The sequence below is a fragment of the Apodemus sylvaticus genome, chromosome 9 (genome assembly GCF_947179515.1).
Source record: "Apodemus sylvaticus chromosome 9, mApoSyl1.1, whole genome shotgun sequence".
Classification (NCBI taxonomy): Eukaryota; Metazoa; Chordata; class Mammalia; order Rodentia; family Muridae; genus Apodemus; species Apodemus sylvaticus.
In genome coordinates this window covers 35,048,785-35,074,037 of record NC_067480.1, presented here as the reverse complement: position 1 = coordinate 35,074,037, position 25,253 = coordinate 35,048,785, and the positions used below count along the sequence as shown (strand labels likewise).

Here is a 25,253-nt window from a genome sequence, read left to right as displayed (position 1 = left end):
AAAAAAATACTTGGCCAAAATGTGTTTTAGGTTTCACCAAACCCAAAACATTTGAAGAATCATTTGCAATTGTTGATGAACATTAAATGCTGCCAACTTGTCCCATTTTCATAGATGACAGAGCAATAGAGAAATTCCCTGGACCCCCTGTAACCAACTGATAGCGTGTTTCATTCGAGAGCTAATGTTGGAAGCTGTCGACAAATCCTACAAAGTTTATAGAAGTAGATGGAGGCGGGACATGAAATTATAAAAGTTTGTTAGTCTAATTGCCCATGTTGGGAGTGTTGGCTATGTGTGCTTTGGGGATGGGGAAGTACTGGAGGTAGTATTTCATGCAAAGGGAATCTAATTAAAAGAACATGGGCCACATGTTAATGAGCCTCATGTCTTGAGTGTGTGGTAAAATCTCCTTGCAAGCCAATTTCCAAACCAGAGTCCTCTATCTCTCCCACATATGTAGTAAGGTTTTGAGAAGAGCATGCGTGGAAAGGGAAATCAATAATCTGTGTGTATGGGTTCTGTATTGTCCTGGCAGCAAGGGTATATAGCCTTTCAAAAGAAAGTTACTGCTACCAGGGAAAGACCTCATGAGGGTGAGTTGGGTGGTCTTCTGGAGGAGGCGGGGAAGCATACTGGAGCCTCATTCTGAGCCCGGTCTCCTAGAAAGGTTAACTATGTCAGACAATTATTCAGAAGGTAAAAAATATTGAGGTTTTAACCTGCCCTGCCCCTGTCTGTCTCTGAGAATCTTACCTCACGTCTCCTGACAGATCCAGCCTTTGCTAGCAAATGGGAGGCCAACCCTCCATTTGTGAAACCATTTGGCTATGCTCACAGGACAAGCAGGTCAAGAGCAGTGGTTACGCCCATTGAAAACTTCTTATGGCCTGATGCTTCCCTTGGCAGAGACTAGTAACAGAAGTGTATGGATCATGTTATACAAGAATAACCAGGGAAGATAGAGAGAGGGTGGGTACCATTTGGAAAATGATGTGTCTGTTAATTCCTTCTCAAACAACTAGATGTCAACTGATCACAGTGGCCCACACTTATAATTTCAGCATTGGGAGACTGGGGTAAAAAGATTGTTAGAAGTCTTAGACCACCTGGTATAGAGTGAGAACTTGTGAGAAAAATAAAAAGCAAAGAAATAAAAAACAAAGAAAATACCTTTATACTTTGTTTCCCATATATGTGTTCTATTCCCTGCTAGTTTGAATAGTCAACAATGTACCAACATTGGTGATAGTAGAGAAAATATCAAATAGAATACACAAATATTTTAAATATGCCAGAGTCAACCAAAACTAGCTACAATGAATAGGCCACAATAATTAAAAAAAAAAATCAGATGGAAAATCTGTATACTACCATCTATCTCAATTTTTAGAAAGGCTTAAGATGTAAAAAGAACCCAGAGTCAATATATAAAAATATCACCAGTGATTGTCCTGAAAAAAAATTTTATACAGTGTTGAATCTGACTTGGCCACATAAGGGACAGTATGCCGTAGTTTCCTGCCCAGAACAGCACCAGCAGGGCGTGGGCCTCCACAAAGGTTGATGGTTGCTGTGAGCATAACACTTGTTTGTAATATAATGTATGTATTTTCACATTCCTCCTTCTAGGCCAAGTTTAATGATTCCGTGATAATCAGAGACAGCATGAGTCTAGGAGGCGAGGGTGTGTCTATATCTCAGCAATATGGTAGAATACTGTGACCTTCAGGACAGCCCTTAAGGCTGTGGGAAAGAATACTGAAAACACGAATTTGAAAATATATAATTTCTCAGCTATACAAAACATAAGGATCCAATACGAATTGTACTGTATATGGGAGCTTCACTGATCTAAAGGAACTGAGGCAGCAGTACTGTGAGAAACAGCTTATCAGAAAGGTACCAAAGAAGAGATTTAGGGAGTGGTGATCTCAAGGCAAAATCCTGCCCAGTGAAGCATTTTTGTTTATGATTACAAAGGTAGATGGATTCCTGAGTTTAAGGTCAGCCTGGCACAGAGCTAATAAAGGTCCAGGTGTAATCAGAATGATAATTTCAAAGTAGGGTCCCATCCAGCTATCGTATTGTCTGTGCTTGTGCTTGGTATCACTTTCTAAAAATCAAGGGGCTGGGGTCCTGGGATGCAGAGTCATGGGGTAATTAAAAGGGAACCTGGGATAATGACTGAATTAATATGTAAAGTAAAAAAACAAACAAAGCAAAACAAAACAAAAAACTGGGCTTTTGATCTGCAAGAAATGAGCTATCCAGAGAGAGCTTTTAGAGTTTCAAGAGAAAACTGTCTTGAGACAGAAGACACAGGGCAATCTGAAAAGCAGAACACATATGCACACACATACACACACACACACACACACACAGAGAGAGAGAGAGAGAGAGAGAGAGAAAGAGAGAGAGAGAGAGAGTCTGTAAAGACATCTACAGCAGAATATAGGTCAGCTTGGACCCACGATTTGATTCAAATTGTTTATTTCTCCCCTCCCAGGCACTCCTCTCAGAACCCCTCTCCAAGCCGAGGCTGGTTCTTGGCAATACAGTCAGCCCGAAATGTTTTTATTACTGGTAGAAATTAAAAGATGAATGAAAATCAGTCAGGCTTATCAAAAACAATTCTGAATTAACCTAAACTTAAAACCCAAATTCAGTGGCTAGAGAAAGAGCACAGCATTTATGAGCACTGACTGCTCTTGCAGAGGAACTGGGTTCAATTTCCAACATTCACATAGTAACTCACAAATGTCTCTTACTCCAGTTCCAGGGGATCCAATACCCTCTTCTGACCTCCGTGGACACCAGGGATACATGTGATACACATACATCCATACAAACAAAACACCCATACACATAAATAAAATGAATAAATCTAAAAACCAAAAACTAAATTCGATCCCCCAACACTGACCAAAAAAGAAAAAAAAAAAGTGTTTTTCTAATGTGACTAAAATCCTGTCTCTGCTTTGTTTTGAAGTGTGTTTCCTTTCCACTCAACAATAGACTAGATTCTAAACCAGCAACCAAGAATCCTAGATTCTAATTTCAACCTCCTTACACTAATGGTGGATTACAATCGCCAGTCTGCCATTGAATTTGTCTGTTCACTAGATCACAAGACAGGGTGGAGGGAGCACAGGAGCAAGTAGAAATTAGAGAAGTGACAGTCACACTAGTTCTGTTCTTAGGATCACATGATCCAATCCATGTGTCAACAAAGGAGTCTCTGTAAAGCAGGAACTATAGGACCACCATGCTATTTTGACTGTCTCTTTACTTAGTAGGTAAGCCAAGTCACTAGACTTAGGTTCGTCGTAACTTTCCTTATGCGTTTTTTTCTGATGAATCCAGACCACCAAGACCATTGTAGGTATGTATCTTTTACCTCAAATAGAGGCATGGATGTAAAACAATCAATCCAAAGGGCTGTAGAAATCTGAGTCCTAATCCCAATTTTCTCTTCTGTTATTTTTCATATATGTTTGGATGGTACAAAGTCACTCACTCCCTGTCTTGTCCTCAGCTTTGCCTAAGGACACTATTCTCATTTTTCTGATTCAGTGGGAACACTGTAAGAACTAAGATAGCATGGAACCCTAAGGTGTCTACAGTAGAAACTCAAAATACACTAGTTATTCACAAATGTAAGTATAGAACTGATATAGTATGTAAGATGAAATAAACACAGGGGAAGTTGCCTATGAGATTTTTTCCAATGCTATATATGTAATGACCCCACCCTACCAACAACTCTGAAGAAACTGACAAGTTTCCTTGAAGGTGAATATTAATGGCCGGAAGATCAATTTCTAATGTGTCTGCTTACGTAATATTTCTACAGCCATATTTCCTCACTATTGCATGCAAGAAACTAACCATGCCACATACAGAGCTCAAAGCCATGCTATTTTCATAACAATGGAAGAAAATAAAGTTCTAAGACATTCTGATGGAATCCTGCCTCTCAGAGAAGCAACTCCCTGCACAGTTGAATCTCATGAAAACTTTCAACCAAATTAATCCATTAAAAAACCATTCTCTATGAAGCTGGAGCTATGCCTCAGCACTGGCTGCCTTTCTAGAGGACCTGGGTTCAATTCCCAGCACCTACATGGCAACTCACAACTGCTCTAACTGGAATTCTAGAGAATCTGCCATCCTCACACAGGCAGGAAAAATACCAATGCACATAAAAATAAATTTAAAAAGAAAAGAGAAACAGCTGTTCTCTGGCCTCCGAGTGACTGATGTTAAAACTTCCCATGCTGCTTGTAAACTCTGGAAGAAGTTTCTATGTGAAACTCTGAGTGTTAAAAAGCTGGCTGTTTGAGAGGAAGTCTGTCATTGTCCTGTAAAATCACATCCCCAAATGCCAGCACTTGGAAATCAAAGGAGCTAAAAGTCCTTCCATTGTTTTCCTGTGGTTATTTCCCCTGCAGAGGTTTAAAGCCACCTCTTGCTTTTTTTTTTTTTCCTTTTCCTAAGCCCAGGATGTGCTATAGGAATCTATAAAACTTAATTACATTTACTGTTACAAAAAAGGATTTATGAACTTTTGCCTTGAGGCGGAAATGTTTATTTCATTGCCTTTGCCATCCAGTCTTTTCAACTCCTGTGGCTTTGAACTTCTCAGCTGCTCAGAGTTATCACCATTGCACAGAGCCCACGAGCTCTGCTCCGAAGATGCACACCACAAGTTGAAGAACATGGGGAAGGCTAAGATATACGAGTCGTTATTTTGGCCACCCTTTGTGCCATTAAAATCTCATTTTCTGCCTATTAGAACCCCCTCTCGGTGCTTAGGCAGCGGTGATAGTCCATGATTAGTGTGTAATTGAGAATAATTGTCTTTTCGCTTTTCATTTGTGTCATCCTGAGTGTCTCTCTGTTTTTCTAACCACCGAGAGGAAAAAAAAGAAGTAGAGAAAAGATAAAGCTGTTAAAACTCTCACTCTTGGCCCCAAAGAGATCCATGATTGCAATTATAGATTGCAATGCCTTGGTGACATTTCTCCAAATTTAGTGGGTGGCTCTCCTTGCCACCTGGGCCAACTGCTCTCTAATAAAATCAAGCTATCTGTATTTAAACAACTGCTAATAATGTCAAGTTCAGACAGATGCCACATGTAGGAAATTTAACCATCCCTCTGACATGCAATTATCAGGGCAATTTATTAATGCAATCCCCCACGAAAAACTCATAGTTCAGTGCAAATTAGAAAAACAATTACAACGCCCAAATATTTATATAGTCCCAAAGACTAGCAATTCTCTTAATTTGTGTTCTTATGACTCATTCACTCATTCACTGTAGCCCTCAGCTGGGTCTCCCTCCCTCCCTCTCTCTCTCTCTCTCTCTCTCTCTCTCTCTCTCTCTCTCTCTCTCTCTCTCTCTCTCTCTCTCTCTCTCCTCTCTCCCTCTCTCCCTCCCTCCCTTCTTCTCTCCCTCTCCCCCTCTCCCTTCTCACTTCTCTCTCTATACAACTTTTCTGCTTCCTCTCCAACTGTTCTGTCTGAGCTTTTGGTATTTTCTGATGAGGATTTTTTATTTGTTTGTTTGTTTTTACTCAAAATTCTGCCAGATGACCAAATACCACTTGAAACAGACAAACAAACAAACAAAATAAACAAAAGAAAATAAACCCCAGCAGGTTTGTAAGGCTTTCAGCCAAAGCTCCAAGCTAGGGACAGGAAAGACACAAGACAAATGCCCTGACAACTGAGCATAAACACAGTCTCCACGATTGAGTTAGAAGTCACTTGAATTTCAAGTCTAAGCTACAACTTTTGATGCCTCCAGTAGAAAGGGGAGAGAGAAAGGAAACTTGAAAACTGAAATCATGTGGCTTGTATAAGGAATACATTATGGTTTACATTTGGCAATTCATTATACTGCTGCCTCAGGGAATTGACTATTTGGTTCTGGTAACGGCAAATCATCTGTCTAGAAACACGGACTGACCTGAGGTGAAAGGCCATTGCCAATGGCGGGGTTCATGGGGTTGGAGGGCCCGGACGGAGGCACAAAGCTGTCTGTATAGCTTGAAAATCCATGCCTGGTGCTGGGGAGGCAGTAGGCAGAGCTGCTGTCTGCATTTGAAGGAATGGTGCTTTGGTGTACAGTGCTCGGAGGAAGCGGCTGAGGTCTGTGAACGGTGCTGCTGGGATCTGACACGGCTGAAACGAAGAAGATGAGCAACCATGATGGTCTCTGGTAGATAGACCAGCAGAACAAGTTCAGTGTAAAAGTTCCCATTAATGGTTACCCATGGGCCAGATCCTATTCGAACTTCCAAGAGCATTTCCAATCACGCATATGTAAAAATCACACAACAAACACTGGAGCATCTATCTTTGAATGTCTGCAAACACATAACTATATATATGAATGCCTGTGGTACACTTACCTCGAATATGAACATAGATACCACATTAGCAATACTAACAAGCCAGTTTGGGTAGTGAACATAATGAAATCACTATAGGTACCAAAGTTCTCATCAAATGTACTCTTGAAGCACTAACATATGAACAGAACATCAGAGTTTCTGGTGTTGAAAACACTATCTTTTACAACCCCGAAATAATAGTCTTACAACTTAAACATTGTGCCATTGCTCTCTTGTCCTAAAGAATGATGACTTTACCGAAGCTTACTGAATTACTATTGCAACTAGTTACAGTCCTAGAACCTCAGTTGATTGCAAACTGGGAGAGAAAAATCCCATGTTACATTGCATAGCCTTGGTTTTAGACCAATGAAATGATGCTACATCACTTCAGGTGTAGCACAAACTATTTCTGAGACATGGCAGGCATGTATAGGGAAAGCTGATGTCATATGATTGGCACACCAACAGTATCAATGTCAGTCAGCATCACAGACAAAATTCACTGTGTCGAACAGCCAATGGAAAGCAAGTGGGAGTCACACTTTCATCCCCTCTTTTCTTTTCCTAGATACCTTGTGGAATAGACGTGGGCTGGTAAGAGGTCTCCGACAGCTGGTATGTTGGCAGGGTCGGCATGGCGGTGGGAGGGAATCCCCCCGGAATGAGATGGTTGAAAGCCATCAGTTGATTGGCACCAGCTTGCTTCCTCCATCTTGCACGGCGGTTGCTAAACCAGACCTATGGATTTAATTTAAAATTTGAAGATTTCACTGATGAAATAATAGTACATTCTTAATGAATTTTTCATGGTAAAACAGATTAAAGGCCCCTTACTGACAGGGCAAATACAGGCAAGAGCTCTCTGTCTTCTGTGATATGTTGGGGTGAAAGGGGAGTTAAATGTCAGGGGTCAGGAAAGGGGCTGTATGGACCCTACATGAATTTGCACCAGCTCCAGCAAAGCTGGTGATGACAGTGGGCAGGGACAGTGGAGCAGGGTTCCAAACACGAAGTGTTCTTGACTGCTGCCCTCAATATCCTTCACCCTCATATCACAGCCTTCCAGGAAATCCATGAGACACTTGGACAACCCCCGACACCAACTTTCACACATCGAGCACATGTCCTAAATTTGACCTGGCCAATTACATACACCAAGTCTTGGGCTATATATGACTATCAGTCTATTTCTGTAGGGCTATAATCAGTGTTAAGTATAGGTTCTAGATCAGTGGTTCTCAACCTCCCAGAAGTTGCAACCCTTTAATACAGTCCCTCATGTTACGGTGACCCTCAACCATAAAACTATTTTCATTGCTACTTCATAACTGTAATTCTGCTACTGTTATGAATCATCTTGTAACTATCTGTGTTTTCTGATGGTCTTAGGTGACCCCTGTGAAATGGCCATTCAACCCCCCACCAAGGGGACATGATCCACAGGTTGAAAAGCACTGTCCTAGATAGTTACATGAATTGAACAAAAGTTCATACAAGGAGAGCTGTTTTCCCACCTCTTTCAGATGTGATACACCTCACCAATCTCAACAGATGTGACAAAATGCTTAAAACAAAAGAAAATATTTTTGCAATGTAAATAATTTATCATTTCTTTTGCTCCCTGTGTTATGCACTGTTGTGCTCTATGTTGAACCCTATATTAATCACCCTATGTTCAGAAAAATCTGTTGGAAAATAATTTTTCTCCAGTAATTCAAAGTACAGGTCTTTCTTATGTCAAAGGAAAAGAAAAAAAGATGCTAACCAAAAATATAACTGAATGTCTAACAGGTCGAATGATACTATATAGGTCTTTAATGCACCTTGAGATCTTGCCCAATTACATTTTAAATCCGAGTAATTAAAATGTAAAGCAAAACTTGAAGTAAAATTTTCAGGGTGTATACACAGGAGAAGATTCCTAACAATTAAAGGTATTAATATTTTTATGCAAAAGTTCACTGAGATTTAACATGGGAGAAAACATAGCATTTGAAACTGAAGGGTTAGGAGGGTGTGGGATTGGAGTTTGGGATTCAGGCAGCCTCCTCCACAGAGCCCAGAAGAGTGGATCACATGACCCAGAAGCTCTGTCTTAGGAAGTCAAGGAATCCAAGAAACTTTAAAGTGTGAGCAGAGTTTCTGCTCACTTTAAAAGGTGGCCATGATTGTCACAAGGAGTATCTCTCTAGATAGAGGTCACAGTGGAGTGCAGAAAGACTTGACCAGCCAGGCTAAGAGAATTTAACAGAGGAAGCCCTTGCCTAGAATATATATGGGAGGTAACTTGCAAGAGTTCATTCTCACCTTTCACTGTGCTGGTTCCAGGGGTCAAACTCAGGTCATCAGACTTGGTGGCAAGCACCTTTACCCACTGAGCCCTCTCACCAGTCCCAAATATTAACTTTTAATAAGTCTTATATTTCCAAGGGAAAGAGAAGGTAATCCAGTATCTTCCCGTGTTGATGAATAATTGAATTAGAGCTTTACTTGACTTAATAAATTCCCACCAGGTGTAACGGAACCAGGAACACTCAATTTCAAGCCAATATTTGGTTGTGTTTTCTCCCTACAAGACTCAACTATTATGACTCCCAGGGGCATCATGGGAAGAAAACCACTTTCAAGGAAGAACTTGGCACAATCCATCTTAATGGAAGATGGAAGTCTAGGGGTGATAATTCGTGCCTGAAGGTACTTACCCTACCACTCACAGTAGTCAAACTTTACGTGATAAAGCTACAAAGATTAAAATATTCAGGAAATGCTGTATTCCAGATTTCTGTGCTGTCCTGAGAGAAGTGAACTGCTAAGATGCCCTAAGGTGATATCATTAGTGTACTTACCATCCTGAATTCCAGTGTACCCCTCTATGAAGCATTCAGAAACCCACACTTGGATATTGTGGAAGCATGCTGCCTGACTTTCTACCCACTACCTTCTATAACCTTGAAATAAACAAGTCCAGTTGGATTGACCAGGATTGGCTATGCCTGAGTTCCCCACGAAGCTCAACATATCACTGCTTCAAGGTGCATTCTACCTATGCCATAGCCTGAGGCTGAGACGTAGACATTGACTTTGCTCAAATCATAAAGATGAAATATCACTACTTTCCACAAGTACCTTCAAAAGACAGAATCCACACAAACTAGGTGGCTATGGATTTGAAGTTTGCGCTCATTTTCTTTTCTCAAACTGATTCTAATAAGTACCGGAGACATAGCATAAACCCATGAGGGGTTTATTTTTAAACATTTATGGTACAATGCCTCTTATAGTTACAATTGATAAAACAATTTTTATCCTTTTTTGAGGGTCACAAGGATGGGGAGACATCCCTGGGAAGACTGGGAAGTGAATGTGAATGGGGTTGATGATATGAAATTCCCAAATAATAGAAGTATTATGTAAAAAAAAAATACTATAAGGATCTGGGTGATATAGCTCAATGGTAAAGAATTTGCCTACAATGTAAGAGGCCTTAGGTTCAAACTCAAGCACTGCAATAAAAAAAATCAAGAAAAACAGTTGAGGATAAAATCTCTACTGAAAAATAAACTTCCAACAGGAAGTTTAAGGTTCCCAAAGGAAAGAATCCTACTATTTAAACTGAAGCTCCCTCTATTCAAAACTCTGTTCTAGAGAGAACCAGGCCCAGTGAGACTTGACCTGCTTGTCTCCAGCCATTTAACCAGAGATTTTTAATGAGCTAGTCAATATTTCTAGAACCACTCATGCCTGCCACACACATCACTAAAGGAAAAACATACTAATGATGAAGATAGCATTCAGCCTTTGCCTTGTGTTTTGAAATTCAGTAAACATCTTCCATTTCCAGTTGAAAAAAATGAAAAAACTGTCCTTAAAATGACATGGGGTACTGGACCCTGCATTTCCCCATACCTAACTGAAGAAGAAATGCCTCCTACAACATAGCATAAAGTCACCATTACACTCAGAAACCTCCTATAACTCAGCATAGAATAATCAATTCCTAATAGGCTTATCAACACAAAATCTACTGTATCATGTGAATGTACAATATGGAGTTGTTCCATCCCCAACAGGTAGAGAGAATTTATGACATGGTTACAATTATTAAAAATGTCTCTTTATCAGGAACTGAACAGATGGTTCATCAGTTAAGAGCCCTGGCTGCTCCTCCAGAGGACCCAGATTTGATTCTAAGCACCCACGTGATAACTCACAACTGTCTGTAACTCCAGATGTAGGGAATCCAATACTCTTTTCCAGGCTATTCATGCACTGGGCACCCATGTGGTGCATAGACATAAATGAGAGCAAAATGCTCACATACATTTTAAAAAATGTTTTTAAGAAAGTCCTCCATATCTTGAAGAGTAACCTTAGCGACAGAAACAAACTTGACTGTGATGTTCTAAGAGTGTCTTTGGCAGTAAGGCAGAGAGAGTAAGGCTTACAAAGTCAGCTACATAGCTGTCAAGTGTAATTCTTTGACCTATAAGTCAATGTAATTTTGTTCTCTCCATGTCCCCTCTCCAGGCTTTCCATTGCTGCTGACATGCTAAGCAAGTGAGGGCAGGAGGCACACACTGGTTGATTGATAGCCTACTATCATCCACAGTTAATGGCCTGTAATTAGCTGTATAAACTCAAATATGTTAAATACAACCCCAAATCAACTTTTTATTTCAATTGGTGAATAGCAGACTCCCTCATTTTTACCTGTTCAAAGTCTTGTTTGTTTTGCCATTGAGTCTATCAATAACGTGAGTTACAACTCTTTAAAAAATGATCTTCTATAAAATGGATTTCTACATTATAATATCCAATGGCTATATGAGGTAAAATTCAAATCATTCAAAAGTTCCCTACAGCATCATGATAACTCTGAAGGGAAAAAATAATGTATTTAAAACCAAGAATACAATTTTTTTCATAAAATTTCTCTTCATGATTAGGTATCTAACTTGTTCAGACTCAACGCTGTGAGTTGGGGTGGGGAGGATTAGTACTTCCACAGGGAAGATGCAGGGACGCTTTTAGTCAATGAGGCACCATGCAGACCAGTCAGAAGTCAAACCCCAGCTCCCTTCTTGCCACCACATTGACCTTCAATGTTCAGCTTAGTGTCTGTGGAGTTCTGTTCTCTTGTTGGCTAAATGAGAAATATACAAACCTACTTCAGGACACAGTTGTAATCCTTTAAGAGGGCAATGTGGTAAAACACTTAAAAGAATGTCTAGGAGCTACAAATGTTCAATAAATACCCACTATTAAAAATCTCACATGGGCACTTCTGAGAAATCCAAGTAAACTCAGCCTGGCTTAGTGTTTTTCACTCTGTGGTCAACAGCCAAAGCCTTTGGTGCCAACTAGTAAACAGGGAAGTGCCCACAGAACACCTCGAATAATTGGGAGCCAGTTTGACTTGAATGGTGGCTTAGGTCAAATCTGCTTCCAAGTTTCATGGATTAGCGCTAATTGTCCCATGGTGTGAGCCTAATTTTACCCATCAATAAATTACTTGTTCCCATTTTTGGTTCGTCCTCCAAGGCAGTCTAACCTACATTCTTCCAGATGGGTTATTTCAAATGCAATTTGAAAAATGGGAAGGAAAACATAATACTCCATCCTTTGAAAGAGAATTCCACAGGACTGTGAAATGCTTCATTAAACACCAGCTTCTGTGATGTGTACTGCTACCAGGCCAAGGAGAGTATGTGCCAAGTAGGTAACTCCGGGACATAGTTCTGCTTCCCTGGACCCTCTCATTCACTCCCATCCCCTTCCTCTGCCAACACTCTGCTCTCCCCAACCCTCTCTCCCATCATTGCTGCCACCCAGCCTATATGGAGGGGAGCTGGAGGAGAAGGACTGCCATGCCCTCACAGGTCCAAGGACACATGGACACCCAGTCGTGTGTATCTTAACACATCAAGGGCAATGTCCTGTGGAGAGTGGCAGGTGACTAGTTTTGTACTATCATGAAGTTTCAGGGTTTTTCCTACATATCCTACCTTCTAAACTATAGAAGAATGTTAGGTGACTTTAGAACTCCTTTGGTCTCTCCTGAGAATCCCAAACTTGTAGTGCAGAGGATCCTGAGAAATCGTGCTGCCTAATAAAGTTCCCCCCCCCCTTTTTTTCTTATTTTATTTCGTTTTGTTTTCATGTATATTCTTGTCTGAATGTGTATGCCCATGTACACACATGCTGGATGCCCAAGGAAGCTAGAAGAGGTCATTGGATCACCTGGCACTGAAGTTACAGATGGTTAGGAGCTGCTGTGTAGGTGCTGAGAATTGAACCAGGATCCTCTGCAAGGGTACCACATGTTCATAACCAATGATATGTCTCTCCAGCTCCTCCTAGCAGCTTTCAGTTTAGGGATAAGGGAGAGATGATATTTGAAATTATATATAAAATCCAGAGACACTGTTCCTAGGCAACACTTATGTAAACAGACAGACACACACACACACACACACACACACACACACATGTGAAATAATCTCATGTTACCCAGCTCTCCAGAAATCCATCCACATTTACCTTGGTGGTCCTGGAACCCATACTGATATCACCTGATATAATTTACCCTATACAGAAGAAGAAGAAGAAGAAGAAGAAGAAGAAGAAGAAGAAGAAGAAGAAGAAGAAGAAGAAGAAGAAGAAGAAGAAGAAGAAGAAGAAGGAGGAGGAGGAGGAGGAGGAGGAGGAGGAGGAGGAGGAGGAGGAGGAGGAGGAGGAGGAGGAGGAGGAGGAGGAGGAGGAGGAGGAGAAGGAGGAGGAGGGAAGAAGAAGGAAGAAGAAGAAGAAGAAGAAGAAGAAGAAGAAGAAGAAGAAGAAGAAGAAGAAGAAGAAGAAGAAGAAGAAGAAGAAGAAGAAGAAGAAGAAGAAGAAGAAACAACTCAAGTCCAAACTCAACAAAACTTTCTTGGCAAACTGGGACCAAAAGCCACACCTGGTCAAATGTTGTTTCCACAGGTATCTGCCCTTCATGTCTTCTCTCCTCCTGACAGTAAGAAACTGGCCTAGTTCATTCTGAGATGAAATGCTTACTAAAGTGTTTGCATGTCATAAATATCTTCAAGAAATTCTAATTTAAACTTTCATGTTCCAATTATTTCCTCATGAACAGCCACCCAAAGAATTCAACTAATAGTCTGTCTTTGTTTGATTGTTTTTCCTTCTTCTTTTCTTCCTCTTCTGACATTATTTCTAGACAGAGCCTTTGCTGCACAACAGAGGATCTTAGGTCGTTGTGTGCTTAGATTTGGCAGTTAAAAAGAAAATATGACTGTCCAAATGAATTGCTATGAAACACTGACAAAGGTTTAAGTTATTATAGCTTTAGTTTCATCTCTATTCAGAAGAGACTGGAAATATTTTTCCTCAAAAGGGTAGAACATGGAATGTAGACATGGTTTGGGGTTTGAGGGTTTGAGGTTTGGTTTTCCCAGGTGCCCCAAATTAACGTAACTCACACTTTCTGGCTATCATTCAAACTGAGTTGATTTAGCTACTGCTTTCCCAGACCTTCCTGAACGCTCCAGCATTTTCTGCTGGCATTTTAATCAGTGATTAACTGCTCCCTTCTTTTTCCTGCTGGGTTAAGTAAAAGATCCATATGCTGGTTGTTCTAGGGAATTTGTTAGGCTGTAGATCATAGCCTGGTGCAAGACATGATGTGTCTCAAGGGAACTAAAGAAGCCATAAGGAATGTTAAGAGTCACCGGGTTAAAGCCACATTAAGACAGCTGTTACATTAATGAGGGCCCTGCTTTGGAGAGGAGGCCACCATATAGAAAAATATGAACCACTCTTTATTGGTCTGATCCCGTGTCCTCTGAAAGTTAATAGGCTATTATTATTATTATTATTATGCTCTGGCCTTCACTGAGCCAGATGAGAATTTGAGAACTAAATAAGCTACGTGGGTTTGAAACTTATTCTGTTTCCTTCTTCTTCTTCTTTTTTCTATTTTCTTTTTCTTTCTTTTTTTTTTCTTCTTTTTTTTTTTTTGGACAAAGGCAAGAACGAGATAGAGCAGGGGTGAACACACTTCGGATTTTCATTCTTCTTCACCTCATCGTTGAGAGGTTTAGTTTTTATATTCATGCTGCGTTCAAAGACATTTATGGAACAGTCTTTAGAACCCACCCGTCTGCCGGCTTGCCCAGTCATGAAGTACAAGAGCTAAATCCTGAAATTGAGTGGACACTCCACGAGCGATCACTAAGCCTCATCACACACTAAAACTAGGCAATCCTGGGACTCTAACAGACGTGATATGGCTTTTCTAATGTATGTTATATCCATGGTTATGGTATTGCAACATAAGAGAACCATTACATCTCACTAGGATACAAAGTAAACGCATCCCAGTCCATGGCTAAAGAAGATGGTTTCTGTCTTGTACAAGAGAGGAGCACTCTGTCCCAGCGGAAGTGGGTAGAAGAACTCAACTGTTCCAATTTTTTCTTTCTTTCTTTGTTTCTTTCTTCCTTCCTTCCTTTCTTTCTCCCTTCCTCCCTCCCCCCCTCTCTCTGTCTAATGCTCACATGGATAAGCTTATGCATCACATTCATGTATGTGTCAAAGTACAAGATTGATGTTAGGAATCATCCTCTATCTCTTCCACTTTAATCAACTGAGGTAGAGAGACTGAACCCAGAGCTGGTCAATGGAGCCAGTTTGGTGCTAGCCAACTTTCTCTGGTAATGTCCTATCTCTTCCCTCTAAGGCTGAAATTATAGACATGCTGCCTTGCCCAATAGCATCTGCATAAGTCCTGGGGATCCTGGCTGTGGACCTCATACCCGTTCAGTAAGTGCTTTAACCACTGAGTAGTCTCCCCAATTCAAATACTTCCAACATTAAATTGTCAGTCTCGGGATCTCTAGTGTATCCATTGCTCTTCTCTTCACCCTCCTAACCACCTCCAACTTATACAATCGCTACCTACTTTCCACCTCAGAATACTTTCTCCATCACCCCATCCTTGCTAGCCCATCATCCCCTTCTTGCCACAGCCCCCTGTGAGACCAATAGCCTGATAGGCAAGACTTCATGAGTATCCTGGGCCTGGCTCTGCACCCAGCCTTCCTTTGTTCATACCTCAATCAGAGGGAACTAGTTCCTGAGCCCTCAGGATGCCTGGATGGAAAAATGAGCTGACATCTCTTAGGTAGTTCAGGCACTTCCAACGTTGTCCCTTTGCTGTGCCCTTGGATGAATATGGGCTCCCATCTCTGTCCATTGTAAGCTATACGGCCTACATTTTTTTTTCCTCCAAGACATCATCTTTCCTTTTCTCCACCCACATAATGCATTTTTATTGGCACTTAAAACATCTGTTTGTTTGTTTGTGATTATTTGTATGCTGACTTCATTGCCCTTACTGCACTGCAGCTCCCAAAGAGAACTACTAGTCCATGTCTTCACTCCTTGAGTCTTCTGATATGACTTAGACCATACGGGAGACTGAATAAAGCAATTCCTCTCCCTAGACTCTACAGTTCAAAGACCCTGCTTCAGTAGAAAATGCAGTGGACATGGAAAATTGTTGATAAATCTAGGCCCCGTGTCAACAACTGAGTAGCTCACTGCCCAAAAGCCTAACATTGACCATGAAATGCTGGGTATGTCACCTGGTATTTCCAGACAGAAAAACTAAACTGATAGGATGACCAAGAGTTCTGGAAATCCCTTAGTTGTGTGTAATATACCCCAAAACTTAAGGGTAAGTTCACTACTGATTATGAAAGCATTATTGCACACTCAAGTTAGACATGCCAACTATAATAGCCTTTTCTAGAAGCCCTCCCAAAGAATTCAAAACATAACACTATGTTGGAGAAGTGGCTCAGCTGGTTAAAGGTGCTTGAAATCAAGCTTAATGATCTGAATTTGATCCCTAGAGCCCATATGAAGGAAGGATAAACTAATGTCTACAAGTTATCCTCTGACCTCCGGATATAACACACACACACACACACACACAAAGAAATTAATTACTGTAAAAAGATAAAAAATAATTAAACATGATCATCCTAGTTTTCTCTCTGTTGCTGTGATAAACTCGATCAAAAGCAACTTGAGGAAGAAAGGATTCATTTCACCTTAAGTATAAAGGTCTGTCATCCATTCGAGGAAGCCACACATGAGCCTGCCAGAGCTAAATCAAAGACCATGGAGGAACCCTGCTTACTGGCTTGATTCCTCGGGCACGTGCTCCGCCTGGACCACTTGCCTGGGGAATGGTACCACACACACTGGCTAGACCCTCCTCTATCAATTAGCAATCAAGAAAATGTCCCCATAGACATGCTCCTAGGCCAATCTGATGGAGGCAATTCCTCAACTGGACACATTGCTACATGTGTCAAGCTGACAACCAAACTCAGGCATCACAACAATCTTAAAACAATATAATTGCTTCCAAACTATTCAATCTGTAAAGCAAGAGTTTGTATCTTTGCACATTTTCCTCACGGTAAGGCCATAAATGAAAGACATGGGAACCCGTGGTTTCTATACTGAACAGGCAGCAATGTTAGCTTAGGTAATTATCTAACAAGCTGAGGTTTCTATTTCCTCATCCATAGATTGGGGATGGGAACTATGTCAACTAAGGGCTTAGGTGATGATTCATGAGTTAATTTGTGTGAAATATAAGACTTAAAATTGTGCCTCGAGCAGAAATAACCACTCCAAATATGTTCGCTATTACCTGGGGACCACCCTCAAGAGCCATCTAGTTTCTAGTACACTATTAAGATCCTAATGTTGGGGGCTGGAGAGATGGCTCAGTGGTTAAAAGCACTGACTGCTCTTCCGGAGGTCCTGAGTTCAATTTCCAGCAACCACTTGGTGGTTCACAACCATCTGTAATGGGATCTGATGCCCTCTTCTGGTGTTTCTGAAGACAGCTACCATGTATAATAATATAGTGTATAATAATAAATAAATAAATCTTTTTTTAAAAAAAAGAAGAAGATCCTAATGTTGAGTGCACAGGAATAGAATGAACTTCTGTGTGCTATAAACCTAGGCCCCAACAATAACCAAAGCTGACAGATACTTGTTCACTCTAAGCACTGTTCACTGTTGCTAATGTGGTTTTCTTGGCTTCAAACACTTCTTGACTATATGTGTATAAGGCCAGCGCTTAGGAGGCCTATGAGTTCATACCAGCCCGGGCTACTTAGTAAGGATCAAACAAACAACAAAAAAGTTTCCCACAAGGAGAGGCCCCAGAGGTTCCTCTCTGGATGAGAGGAAGTCCCAGATGTCTGTCTGGGCATCAGTACCTGCACTCGCGCCTCGGTAAGCTTTGCTCTCTGGGCCAGCTCCTCCCTGGTGTAAATGTCTGGGTAGTGAGTTCTCTCGAAAGCGCGCTCCAGTTCCTCCAGCTGCTCTGCTGTGAAGGTGGTTCTGCTCCTGCGCTGCTTCCTCTTTAGCGGTAAATCAGGTTCAGAGTCAATGTCAGAGCCTTCGTCTGATTGAGGTGCGGAGGCTAAAAGCACAGGAGGAAAAAACCATGGTAAAGTTGAATCCCAAACCAAGTCTTCCCAGCCACAGCGACTGGAAGCCTGAAGTACTTAGTCATGGACACCGACCCTCTTTGTATGACACTATCGGGCTAGTAAACAATGACTCTCAATATCGTCCCCTCTTCTGTCTCCCTGCAGCAAATCCCCTTGAAGTATTTGCCCTCAGGATCTGTTATTCTGAGCCCTTAGAAAACGACGGGTCTTATTCTGTTTTCACTTACCACTCATCCATGTAATAAATAAAGCACATCACCAGGCTGGTCTTGACTTCAATATCCTCCTGCCTAATTCTTCCAAGTGCTGGGATTTCAGGTGTGTGCCACCATACCTGGCTTTTAATTCATTTTCTGATAAATTTCTACTAATGATGGAGGTGAACAAATGAGAGTCAAGTGTAATGAGATGTAGTATGAAAATGCCATAAGGAAACCAAGTATTTTGTATGCTAACTTTAAATTTTAATTTTAAAAGATACTATTTTTTGAAGTAATTGTTACTTAAAATATTTTAAATTTGACTTAGTACCTAAAAATAATGGATAAGAGTAAATTAAGGATTCTCATATACTATAGGCTCCAATACTATTTTTTTAAATCGGTACCACATCACTAGAAACTGGGAAATGAACCTCCTACAAGGTAGTAGGAGAAAAGTTCCAATACAAGGAGGGTAACTAAACCTAAGAAAACACAAGAAATTGATAAATTCACACCAGCAAAACCAGAAGAAACACATACACACACACACACACAAAGAAAAAAAGAAACTGGGAAATGCTTTAAGGAGAATTTCTGTTTTATTAAATGGTAATCTCAAGAACTAATCCAAAAGGGAGACACTGTCTGGTGATCAATCCCTAAAGTGAAGTTCAAAGTTGGAGTCTCTGCTGAGGCAGAGGAGCAGCCTGGATTAGCTGTCTGACTGCAGGAGCCCAGGACAAAAAGGAAACAGTAGGCCCCCTGTTCAAAAGTTATCACAAGTTTCAAGAAAGCATTAATCAGTACTTAGAACTGTCTCAGTACCCTGCATGACTGCACAGGACCAAAGACCCTGAAGCAGAACCCTACTGTGGCTTCTCCTATATTTTTTCTATATTAATGCCGGGGTGAGCTTTATAATTTAGTATGCAATTGACTAGAAAAAGGAGTGGTGGCCAGAGAATGAGATAGAAATGGCATAAACAACTCTCTTCTTTTTGGGGAGTGGGAAACAGGTGATAGAAGTTTAATTTGTTTTGATTTATTTTTTTAAGAATTTTTTGAGACAAAGTTTCTCTGTATAGCCCTGACTGTCCTGAAACTCACTCTGTAGACTAGGCTGGCCTTGAACTCACAGAGCTCTACCTACCTCTGCCTCCCTAGTTTTGTGACTAAAGGCTTGGACCACCACCCACACCACCACCACTACCACCACCACCACCACCACCACCACCACTACCACCACCACCCCCCACACCACCACCACCAAGCAAGATCTGAATTCTTAAAGGAAGAAGCTGTAAGAAGAGCTTAAAAAGCTTTGGTGCCATTTCTAGGTTATTGTTTGATGGGGAAGAGGTGGTACATAGTTTTCCTTGTAGATACTAAGAAAGTGTTGGTGCCTCCACCGCAAATTCATCCCCATTACAGAGCACCTGTTGACTATAAGGAGAGGTTTCTGTGATTAGAAGACATACAAGCCCAGAGCACTGCACAGGAGAGCTGTCCTTTTCTTTTCAAACACGGGGGGGGGGGGGGGGGGGAGCAAAAGGTGGAGAGCTGTCCACAGACGGAGTCTGAGACATGAGCAGTGGCTTTTCCCCTGAGCACATTCAAATGCACCCTAAAATCTCTCCAAAGAACTGGGGGCAGGGATCAGCCTTCCACAGAAGGGAGGATTGAGATAAACTGTGGAAAAAGGACACACCAGGAAGAAAACTAGAGCCCTCAAGTCACCATTAAGGTAGGGGTGTCAAGATGGCCCAATGGTTAAAGGCACTTGCCACGGAAGCCTGACAAACTGAGTCTGATCCCCAGAAAACATGGAAACATGAAAGGAGACTCTACACAGTTGTCCTCTGACTTCCAGGTATGTACCTGATGTGTGAGCACACACACACACACACACATGCACACACACGTACACACTCAGGCTGGTAGGAGCAGACAAGCACTGAGAAAACACAATGACTTCTATATTTATAATTTTTTGTCCTTTTGAGGCAGGGTCCCATTGCTTTGCCATAGCTTCAAACTCCATGTGTAGCCAAAGCTGGTGTCAAACTCATAATCTTGCCGCCCCAGCCTCCCGACAGTGTATGTCACCATGCCAAGCTATGGATTGGAGTTCGTTTTTAAGTTTTATTATTTACACATCTGAGGGTGGGGAATGGGATCACTGGAGAAACACATGTGGAGGTCAGAGGACAACTTCCAGGACTCACTTCTCTCCTTCCACCACATGGGTCCTGGAGATCAAACTCAGATGTCAGGCCTTAGAGAGCCTTCTCCCTGGACCCAGTATTTCTAGTTTCTTAGGACCAAATGTAATTTTGTCCTACAGAAATTCAAACTTCACTGTATTGTAGAATGAGTTATAACCTTTCCAAAAGGTGAAATAGTCCCTAGGCATGATTCTACATTTTCTAATATTTTAATACTTCTGTATTTGATGCACACCTAAGGATTTGAAAGCAGGAAGCAGTGAATTAGCCACTAATTAAAGAAGATACGTCTGGTAGCAAATAGACTTCACATAAAAGTAATATATATATATATATATATATATATATATATATATATATATATATAATATTTAGTTTGTTTGCATCATGTGCTTATGTTTTCACTTGCCCTCACCTAACTTAATATAAAGTCATCTCATTTGAGACAGATTCTATTTTCGGTGTTAAATTGACTTCTTGCAGGGGGAGGCAGATAGGCACACACCTTTAAACCCAGTACTAGGCAGAAGCAGGCAGATCTCTGTGAGTTCAAGGCCAGACTGGTCTACAGAGCAAGTTCCAAGATAGCCAGGGCTACACAGAGAAACCCTGTCTCAGAGAAGAAGAAGAAAATGACTTTCTTTAATTATCAAAATATTTTAGAGGAACATTAACAGGCTAAATAAAATGTCGTGCATTACATTATAAACTTCAACAACTCTAGTACAACCTATATGAACAAATATGTAATAAATGTGAGCTAAATAGCAAAGCAATAACTTGTGCGCAACTTTAGAACAGTGTTTCTCAAACACATGAGCCAACAGAACCACTCAGAGGGCTCAGAGAAACTTAAGACTGGCAGTTTGGGAATCAGAAGCCGCCGGGGGCTGGGCCGTTCGAACTTGGATCTCACCCAAGCTCATTAGATAAGGAGATAGATGTTGGACAACACTTGAAGTCAACAACTTCTAGCAAATAGTCTACATTATCGATTTTTCCTCTCAAAATTCCCAAGCATATAAAATGTTTCCTGCCACATTTTACCCACAACGGGCACTTTTTCATACACATGTCTAAACTGTGAGTCTGACACTCCTGGAGGAACAAATGACCTATTTCCCAAGAAGGCAATTCATTTCCACAGACTGTTTTCCTTCCCCACTGCGGATCTCTGTTGTTCTGATTTCTCTTTCACAGTGAATGTAGGTGAAAGACTCAACAGAGTTAAAAGTCTTTCCAGAAGCTTCCCCCCTGCCTGTGAGAACCCTAAATCTTCACGCCCACGTTCTGTTACTCCGATCCCATTAGGATAAAGGTATGTGGAAATTTTCATGTTTCCTTGGGGACTCTCTGGGGTTATTAAATTCTCCCAAGTAAATATGATGTGCCACGCACTGTCAGGTCAATTAATCAAAATCATCTCTGGTTTCTGAAGAAAAAGACTGCTTGGATTTATAAGCACCACCAAGAATTAAGCCTGAGGGTCAAGACCACCATGTTTTACCTAACAATCAATATCCCCAGAAAATAAATTCCGTGAGTTCAAGGCCCTCTCCCTGGCTTGCTCATGCTGGGGACTTGGCACACAGTAGGTGCTTAATAATTGCAAGTTGAATGAATAAAAGTACATTGTAAATTTTCAGTTATCCTCTGACTCTGATTTCTCTGTTCATCTTCTTCTGTAAGACTCTGCTCTCTGTTACCCTCCCAATAACTATTTAGAGATATTTGGGTCTATGAAAATTATTTAAAAATTAGATATCCGGGTCCATGAATTCTTAAAAATTATTTTCAAAGTTTTCTGGGCATTTGTATAGATTTATATGTCTTGAGAATGATTAATTTTTTTTCAAAAAAGATTTGCGTGTATGTGTGTGTGTGTGCGCGCGCGCGTGTGTGTGTGTGTGTGTGTGTGTGTGTGTGTGTGTGTGTGTGTATTGAGGAACTACCTCAAGTTAGCAATTAAAAAGAAAAAGACTCAGAATTTAACTCAACTGGACAGCCTGTTCTACCACAAGTAAAATTCCCTGACGAGCTAACAAATCACCACTTTGGCTTCTAAGCCAAAGTGAAAAGTGCTACGCGTCAGCGTTTCAGGGGACAGGGAGGAAATTATTTCCTTGATTTCTCTACTGGAGAATTATTTGAACCAACTGATCATTTTTGGCAATACAAAGCCACAATTTTACAAGCTAATTGCAACTTCTCCCCAGCTGTAAACCCCAAAAGGATGTGGGCTTTAAAATATGTACAGTCAGCAATCCAAGGTTAATTGACCAGTTAGGAAAGTCTAGCTCTTTCTAAGATGGAACTACTACTATTTCTTCTATTACTCAATTGAAGGAAAACTTAACATTTGTACAGGACCAACCTAATTTGCAATAAGTAAGTGAATTTGGATCATTCAGTTTTCACCAGGAGCAAATCCTAATTTAATAGCATAGAGAGACTCTTTTCTTGTAGTTCATCTTGTAGCCACATTCTGCATTATCAAGCTAGTAGAATACGCGAGATAGTAGATCTGACACACAATATGGAAAGGAAAGCAAGCCTTTTAAAGGCAGCCTGATCTGAAGAAATAAAAGGTTTTCTCCTCTTCCTCCTCCTCCTCCTCAGAATGCCTGATGCTGTGACTTGGGACCTAGACATGGAAATGTCTCAGCAATAAATTGCTAGGCTCTATAAACTAGTTCTGAATGCTCTCACTGATGTCTTCGTATGCAAAATGTGTTCTATGACTCATTAGAGAGATTGTTTTCAAAGTTCAAATTTCAGAATAGCTTTCATTTAAAAAAAAAAAAAAAGACGCATCTGTATGCATCGCATGGTAAGCGCAGCCTAAAATGCAAATGCTATTTATTGCTTTGAATTGTAACACAACTCACAGATTCTTTTAAATCCCAACCCTGAAGGTTCCTTCACTGTGAATGTTTTGTTTTGTTTGCTTTCAATGTCCCTCCACAGTCCAGTCTCTGGCTTCCACGTCACTGTAGTGCCATTTCTCAAGGGGTCATGGATCAAACTTTTTAAGATGAGAGAAGATCTCACTCTCCCTCCCTCCCTCCCTTTCTCTCTCTTGGCAAAGCAAAGACTTACCACCTTGGGCACAGCAAAAGAAACTGAGAACCCCAGGGCTATTCAGCTCAGCTCAGGTAGCTAAAGATTAGTCCCAGACCTGTGTGGCTACAGAAGACAAGCCTTGTTCTTGTTACTTGGTGTACTCTAAGTAACACACACACACACACACACACACACACGCACACGCACACGCACACGCACGCGCGCACACACGCGTTATCCTTTTGAAGAGGCATGGCAGAAATGAACCTAAACAGGAATTCAGAAGCCAATTATCTAGCTACAATTTCCTTAAATTTTCAAACACTGCCTGAAACAAATAAAAATTGGCAGGAGCAGTACCCCTGGGCTACCACTCCACACCAAACGGAAGACTCTCCTAGTGGAATTCAGGTCAGGGAAACTACACTAGGTTCTTTAAGAGTTCAAGGTCTAGTCATTTTTAAATAAATAAATAAATAAAAACAATAAAATTCTTAAGAAGTGAGCCCATTTTTCCAAGATCTTAGATGAGAGCAGTTTAACCTTTCCTTCTCCCTAAGTGGCCTCACAAACCATTTCCTGGGCCTACCTCCAGAGGCAGCTTGGAACCCAGTGCTAGCCACATTCAGCTGAAGGGACTACTCATTTATCTCTTTATTAAAGTCTTCTTTGCAGAGTAGCTATATTATCATTATCATTATTATCATTGTGATGTGTTTGGTGAAAGGCTATCAACAGCTGGACAATCCTTCAAAAAAAAGAGAGAAAAAGAATAAAGAACTTGAAACATACAGGGCCAGCCATTAATTATTTAATCTAAGCACATACATGCATACATACATACATACTTACATACATACATACATACATACATACATACATACATACATATGCATAGTCCTCTTTTTCAGTAAGCAAGTGTCTAACTCACTATTTTTATAAATCCATTGTGTCTTTGTCTATCTCCAGCTAATTTAACATTATCAAAGGCAAATTTTCAGTTATCCTGTTGATTTCACATTAACTCCTAAGATGGAACTTGGGGAAATGAATGTCTTCACTAAAAAGAATAAAGGAATAAGGCAACTGTAATGCCCCACTGGAAGACAAATTCTTCCCTCAGAAATACAGCAAACTGGGAAGAGAAGGCAAAAGTCTCACCACCAGTGGCCTAACCATGAAGTTTAATTAAAGACAAAATTAGAGAATTAGAGTGTGTCTTTGTCCCTTAGTGCCTTGTGACCTGTTCTGTAGCCTCGCAAAATATTTCATCCTAGTTAACACTATTATGCACGAAACTTGCCTCAATTTTATAGGGATTTAGTCACATGGAATTCTGTAATTATTGGTTTCTAGACAAATAAAATTCAGAGATTGGGAGACAGGCAAAAAAGAAAAAGAAAAAAGAAACAAATTCACAAGCATGCATTTGGCCTACTGTCTGTCTTCTCAGCAAGCCCTTTTACTTGAATAATTAAAGACTCAAATCATGATGGCCATTTAAACTCTAGGTTTGCCCTAGATGTAATACAATGGGATTTACAGACAAGGAAGAAGGTGGGGGCATCTCTGGAGGCTCAACTTCATAGTCATCCTTCATTTCCCTAAGATGGCCCCAGACCAGACCCCCGCAGGCTTTCCCTCGGCTTCTATCTGCCCGGACTAATCTTGTCCCCTTTTTAGTCCACTGATAAAAGGACAAGATAAACACAAGAATACTTCCAAGAGCTCCCTGAATAGGTTCACAATGTGTCTGAGGGTACCTACAGTATATTCTGGAAAATCTTTAGCCGACTGGCTACACCCCTTGCGGGA

The 25,253-nt window shown here is 40.8% G+C and overlaps 1 protein-coding gene across 1 annotated transcript in view; it reads right to left on the bottom strand.

Annotated features, from left to right (window-relative positions):
* Positions 1 to 25,253, bottom strand: part of Pax3 (paired box 3) — a 94,943-nt gene that overhangs the window by 12,019 nt on the left and 57,671 nt on the right. Inside the window, 3 exon segments of the mRNA XM_052192941.1 lie at positions 5,978 to 6,192; positions 6,980 to 7,145; positions 17,711 to 17,916. Of these exon segments, the coding sequence (XP_052048901.1) occupies positions 5,978 to 6,192; positions 6,980 to 7,145; positions 17,711 to 17,916 (587 nt within the window).